This window comes from Hyperoodon ampullatus (assembly GCF_949752795.1).
Source record: "Hyperoodon ampullatus genome assembly, chromosome: 14".
Classification (NCBI taxonomy): domain Eukaryota; kingdom Metazoa; phylum Chordata; class Mammalia; order Artiodactyla; family Ziphiidae; genus Hyperoodon; species Hyperoodon ampullatus.
Window position 1 is genome coordinate 59973234 of NC_136927.1, and position 6697 is coordinate 59979930.

Here is a 6697-nt window from a genome sequence, read left to right on the forward strand (position 1 = left end):
AGATTGCCGGGGGGATCCTTTTACAGTGTATGTGTTTATCAAATCACCATGATGTACATTTAAAAAATCTTACACTACTACTTGTAATAATAACGCTAAATTATTTATAATGATAAAGTACATATAAATACAAATACAAAATCCAAGAAATAAATACAAATAATACTTGCAATAATAAAGCTGAAAAAAGTGTATAAAATTGAAGTTCCTTTATTTCACTACCACTAAAAATCCACCTTTCAGAAACCATGGTTAAGTTTTAAAACAGCGATTTTAGGCTTCTTTTCTGTTCTAGACATTTACCTTGAGGGATCTCATCCATGCTCATGACTTTTAATACCATCTCTAGTTTGCTGTCTTTCAAATCTCTATCTCCTGAAACTGGTAACCATAGTCTCCTGGAAACTCCACCAGGTTACCTCTCAGGCACCAAAAGCACATGTCCAAGACCAATCTTTTTATCTCCCCCCCAATCTGCTCCTATGGCATCCCTTCCCATCCTCTAACTCCATCCGGAAGCTGAGGCTCTCTCTCCTCTACTTCTTCTATTGCTCACTTCCCACTTCTAGTCACCATGGCCTTTGAATCGTGTTCCTAACTTTATTTAAAGAATTGTACATGTTGTATGAAGTCAATAGCATTGATCTTTTCCTTTGGGCTACTTTTTTCTGATTCCAGATGGTTTCTTTGATGTGAAGGGGGCTCCTGGCCATGGAAGCCTTTCTGTCCCCCATTTCTTGTTTGTAGGCAAGACTAGCCTCCACGATCTTCCCTGAGTTCCAAAGGGAAGATTCAAACAGTTTGTAATCAAGGGAGGAGCAGCCAAGAAACCACCTGAGGCAAGATTAAAGGGACCAGAGAAGCTCATCAAGATTAGAAGACTACCTGAGATGAGATTAAAGGAATACAGACCCTGCACACACCCTAATCTTGTCAGCAACCCCACCCTTGAACTATTGCTATAAAACTCCTCATCAAATCCTCCCGGGTTGGGATACATAGTTTTTTGGGGCAGGAGCCTGCTGTGACCCACTTTTCCTGGCAAAGCAATAAAGCTATTCTTTTTTACTTCACCCAAAACTTTGTCTCCAAGATTCAATTTGGCACCAGTGTACAGAGGCTGAGTTTTCGGCATTAGCCACGGTAGTCGAGAAGCCCAGGGTCTAGAGGTGCTTAGGGCAGTGGCTATCACCCACATGGAGGAGCCCTGGCAAGTGTCTGGGGAGGCATGTTGGGGGCAGTGGTGAGGGATGTCTTAGTTTGAATTCCTGTGAAAGCAGAACCTAAGGGAAAGGCTTGTGTGCCTACAGTTGATTTGGGGGGTGATCCAAGGAGCTAGAAGTGAAGAAGCATTAAAAGTGACACAGAAATGAAGGAATGTCAGTAAAGAGTGTGTTAATAAATGGATTACTGTTATGAATGTTTGTGTCCCACCCCAAATTCATATGTTGAAATCCCAGTGAAGATATTAGGAGGTGGCGCCTCTGGGCTTTTGGGCAGGCTCTGATGTCATGAATGGGATTAGTGCCCTTTTTTATAAGACTCTAGAGAGTTCCCTCACACTTTATGCCATGTGAGGATACAATGAGAAGACACTACTAGTCTGCAGCCAGAGAGGGTCCTTACCAGAACCTCATCATGATCTCAGACTTCAGCCTCCAGACCCATGAGAAATGAATTTCTGTTGTTTATAAGCCATCCAGTCTATGTTTTTTTGTTATAGCAGCCTGAACAGATAAAACAATTATGATGAACAACTGGGGCTTAATCCTGCTGGTCATTCTCTGAAGAACTGTATGGAACACACCTTAGGCCTGTCCCTCCAAAAGGATGATAGAGCCAAGTCCAGTCTCCGCTGGTAGTGGGTCACCTCCAGAGGTGTCAACTCCTCACACTTCTGGAATGTGCCTGCACAGGGCTGAGCAGGCTTCTGAAGCTTATCTAAAAGCAGAGCAGAGACTTGACCATGGAACCCACTTGTGAGACCCTGGCAATGGTGCACGGGACTCTACCCCAGCTGTGTCGAGAGGAAGGCTTGGTCTGTCATGAGTGTGTACTACAAGGGGGGAGTGAGTGAACCCAGCTCCTGGCCCCCACTCCCACCGAATCATGGAAGTTCTCTGAATACTTTATATACACTTATGTTCCATTAGTTGTTTCGTTTGAAGAAAGGGTTTTGCAGCTGAAATCACTTAAAAGACACTTCTGTCTCTCTCTCTCTCTTTTTTTTTTTTTTGCAGTACAGGCCTCTCACTGTTGTTGCCTCTCCCGTTGCAGAGCACAGGCTCTGGATGCACAGGCTCAGCAGTCATGGCTCACGGGCCTAGCCGCTCCGCAGCATGTGGGATCCTCCCGGACCAGGGCACGAACCTGCGTCCCCTGCATCGGCAGGCGGACTCTCAACCACTGCGCCACCAGGGAAGCCCCAAAAGACACTTCTTTTTATAGTCTGATTTCAATTTCAACACTAGTAGGAAGATTCACTAGGTGTGCCCTCCTCAATTCTCTGTCAAGTGTCTGAAATTCCTGGTTTAGAATCTCAGTCACTCATTTGGCTCACCCTAGATGTCTGTTAAGATGTAAGTGCCCCTGACCGTACCCTCCCTGATTTGCTGTCATCCATTCAACTCTCAGTGGTACTGTGACTGCTGGAGTCTCCTAAAATGGTTTTGATGGGGGAGAAAGAACTGGCAGACCCAGGCAACAGGTGAAGGATGAGCCCACATCAGCTCACCCTGGAGGGTAAGAGTTCAAAGGCAACATTTCTGCTTTTTTATGGTAGTGCTATGTGCTATGTTAGTGCTATGGAGGGGATAGTGACTAGCAGCAGCAGAACTGCTCCTGCATGAGCCTCTCTGTGTGACCCTTGGCCAGGCTCTTGCCTTGTTAGGTCTGTTTCCCCATCCATGAAAAGAGAGTGGATGGTAAGGGTGGAGGGGAATGTTGGCCTGGCCAAGCTCCAAGTTTCTTCTAGGTGGGAACTATGGGGAATTGGGCAACAGACTTATTGAAAAAGGAAGCTAGTATCAGCTGGAGATAACTTTTTTTTTTTAAGATTTTTTTGATGTGGACCATTTTTTAAAGTCTTTATTGAATTTGTTACAATATTGCTTCTATTGTGTATGTTTCTTTTTTCTTTTTTTTTTTTTTGGTCAGGAGGCATGTGGAATCTTAGCTCCCTGACCAGGGATTGAACCCGCACCTGCTGCATTGGAAGTCTTAACCACTGGACCACCAGGGAAGTCCCCGGAGCCAACATTTATTAAGTAGAAAAGCAAACCCAGTGTGGCCAGGCTTTTAGAGAAGGAGCAAGTTTGAATGTTATGTTAGTCTCATGGTTTTAAAATGTCAGCAATAGATTTAAACACTTTAAAAACAAAGTATAGGCCAATTTAAATCCTCCATGGGCCTACTACATTCACCAATGGTTCTTAAACATTAGTGTTCAGGAGAACCTTCTGGAGTGAAGGTAAGTATATGTATTTCCTGGCTTGGTCTACAAAGATCTTGTACCAGGAACATGCATTATTTCGTGTCTAGTAAGAATTTTTGTCTTCAAGTATATTTTGTCTAATATTAGTATAGCCACTCTTTTCTCTTTTGGTTACTGTTTGCATGGTATATATTTTTCCATCCTTTTACTTTCAACATGTTTGTGTCTTCGAATAGACAGCATATAGCTTGGTCATTAAAAAAAAAAATTCCATCTGCCAACTTCTGCCTTTTAATTGGAGAGTTTAACCCATTTACATTTGCTGTAACTACCATTAAGATAGGATTTATATCGTAATTTTGCTATTTGTTTTTTGTCTTATGTCTTTGTTCCTCTATTACTGACTTCTTTTGTGTTAAATAGATATTTTCTAGTATACCATTTAAATTTCCTTGTTGTTTCTTTCACTATAATTTTGAAGTTATTTTCTTAGTGATTTCCTTGGGGTTACAATTAGCATCTTAACTTAAAAAATCTAATTTGAATTAACTTTAACTTAATGTGAATTGCATATAGGAAATTTACTCCAATATAGCTCCATTTCCTCCTTAATACTTCTGTAATTATTATATAAATTAATCTTTATACATTATAAACATATTGACATCATTTTATAATTATTGTTTTATGATTTTTTAAAAAAATATTTATTTTTAAAAATTGTGATAAAATATACATACAAGTTACCATTTTAACTATTTTTAAGGGTACAGTTCAGTGGATACTGAGCTGGGTCCTTAGCATCAGAAGGAAAGTCATGGGCAGGGGAAGAGGGTCTAAACTGGAGGTACAAGAGAAAGTATTGTCAGACACCAGAATCAGTTCCTACAGTAGTGACTGGGACAAGTGAGGCCAAGAGAACTTGGAGTGTCTGATATACATCTGTTCTACCCCACTCCCTGTCCCCCTCCCATGCTGGATTAATACATACAGTTACAGCAAGTTCCCCACTCTTTAGGGTGCTAGTTCTCAATCTTGACTGCACATTGAAGTCATCTAATTTCTTGAGTCTGGCATTTGCTAGTTACTAAATACTAGAAGCTGGTTCTGGTTTAGGTCTCCCTCTGTTGGTTATCTTTAAGATTGCAGTGGGTTTGCCTCAGCTGTCAGCATCCTTGGATCTTTCCTTAATATCCAGGCTGCTGCTCAGTGCCTATCCCTGTGATCCTCCAGAGAAGGAAGTCTCTGCTCTACTCTGGGCAAACCCTCAGAGCTCTGAGTTGAGCCTCAGTGTAGGTCTCTGGTGTCACAGACTCAGCCCTGATTAGACCACTTCTGACCAAAGGAGAAATCAAATCTCACCTTCTTCAAAGGTCCTCCCAGTGACCTCCAGGCAGAAAGATTGTGTCCTTCCTGGTACTCCCAAACCCTGGTGCTGTGGGGTAGGAGTAGGGGTGGGAAACCTCTTTGACTAAGACGAATGAATGCCTGACCCTGGCAATAATAATTAAAGCTGACCTTTACTGAAACTTAACTCTCTGCCAACTGCTATTCTAAGTGCTCAACATATTTAACTCACTGATCATCACAACTATATGAGGTGAGTTCATTATTATCTGCATTGTATAAATGAAGAAACTGAGGCACAGAGAGTTTAAATAATTTTCCCAAAGTCATACAGTCAGTTGAGCCAGGATCCCCAGGCAGTCTGATACTATAAATAATATTATTTATATTGTTTTCTGTGTCCAGGTACTGTTAGCTACTTGACATTCACTATCACATTTAGTTTTGCAGATGAGAACCTGGGACTCAGAGAGGAGGAATAAGAAAATAGACTTAGGTTTGCCTGTCCTGGTGCTTTTCTAAATCAGAGTGCCTCTGTTGGCAGAATTCATCATCTATGTTCAGTGGACTGACTGTGTCAGATGCATCTGGATGCCATAATAATGCGTATGCCTGACGATTCTGAGCCAGCAATTTTGGAGGTTGGGCTGTGAAAATCTGCATTTTAGCAATCACTCCAGTTGATCCTGATTTACACAGAAGTTTGAAAAACTTTACTCTCTGCCCCCTCCACCCATTAGAGCACACCTACCAGCCACCTTAGATAAAAATTACTTGAGTATGTATCTCTTTCCCTCTATAATGGTTAAAAATTTTTTACTGCAAGCAATAAAATCTCTGACAATAGTGGCTGAAATTCTAAAGAACTTTATTGTTTATTTAATAAAATATCCAGAATTAGACAGTCTTAAGACTGGTATAGCAGCTCAGCAGTGCCATCAAGGACCTAGTTCTTTCACTTTCTGTTATGCTACCTTTGGCTACCTTCTTCATGCTTGTTTCTTCATTGTTACAGATGGCTGCTGCAGATCCAGTCGTCTTGTCCAAACTTCCCAGACTTCGTTTCAGCAAGAGCATAGTCACATAACTTAGGCATAGCCAAGAACAAATTATCACCTGGAATTTTTAATTGGGAGCTGGTGGCAAGAAGAAGCAGGGACAATAGGGATTCCATTCTGGGGGACAATGGTGATGATTCTGTTGGCCAGAATGGATTCTAGTGCCATGTTATTCTTAGGTCAAGCAATGATGTCCTCACTCGATGGGTTTGTGATGCAATTTTTTATTGAGGTAAAATTTGTGTATAACATTATATGTTTCAAGTGTACAACATTATGACCATCCGTCACCATATACTTGACCCCCTTCACCCATTTTACCCATTCCCCAACCTGTTCTCTGTGTCTATGAGTTGTTTCATTTCATTTGTTCATTTTTGTTTTGTTTTTTAGATTTTACATATGAGTGAAATCATTCGATTTTCGTCTTTCACATTCTGACTAACATAATTCCCTCAGGGTCCATCCAAGATGTTGCAAGTGGCAACATTTCATTCTTTTTTTTATGGCTGATTAGTATTCCACTGTGTATGATACCTTTATCCATTCATCCTCCAGTGGACACTTAGGGTTGTTTCCATATCTTGGCTACTGTAAATGATGCTGCTATAAAATCAGGGCACATATATATTTTCAAATTAATGTTTTCATATTCTTTGGATAAATACCCAGAAGTGGAATGGCTGAATTGTATGGTAGTTCTATTCTTTACTTTTTGAAGAACTTCCATACTATTTTCCATAGTGGCTGAATCAATTTACATTCTTACGAACTGTGTAAAAAGATTCCCTTTTCTCCACATTCTTTCCAACACTTGTTACTTCTTGTCTTTTTGGTGATAGCCATTCTAAGTATGAGG

The 6697-nt window shown here is 40.9% G+C and overlaps 1 protein-coding gene across 1 annotated transcript in view; it reads right to left on the minus strand.

Moving 5' to 3' along the window:
* The window catches only part of TGM6 (transglutaminase 6), a gene marked incomplete at both ends in the record, with an annotated part of 48051 nt that extends 42194 nt beyond the window's left edge, over window positions 1–5857 (minus strand). Inside the window, 2 exon segments of the mRNA XM_079719074.1 lie at window positions 5283–5466; window positions 5755–5857. Coding sequence (XP_079575200.1) covers window positions 5283–5466; window positions 5755–5857 — 287 coding nt within the window.
* Window positions 5858–6697: the final 840 nt, after the last annotated feature.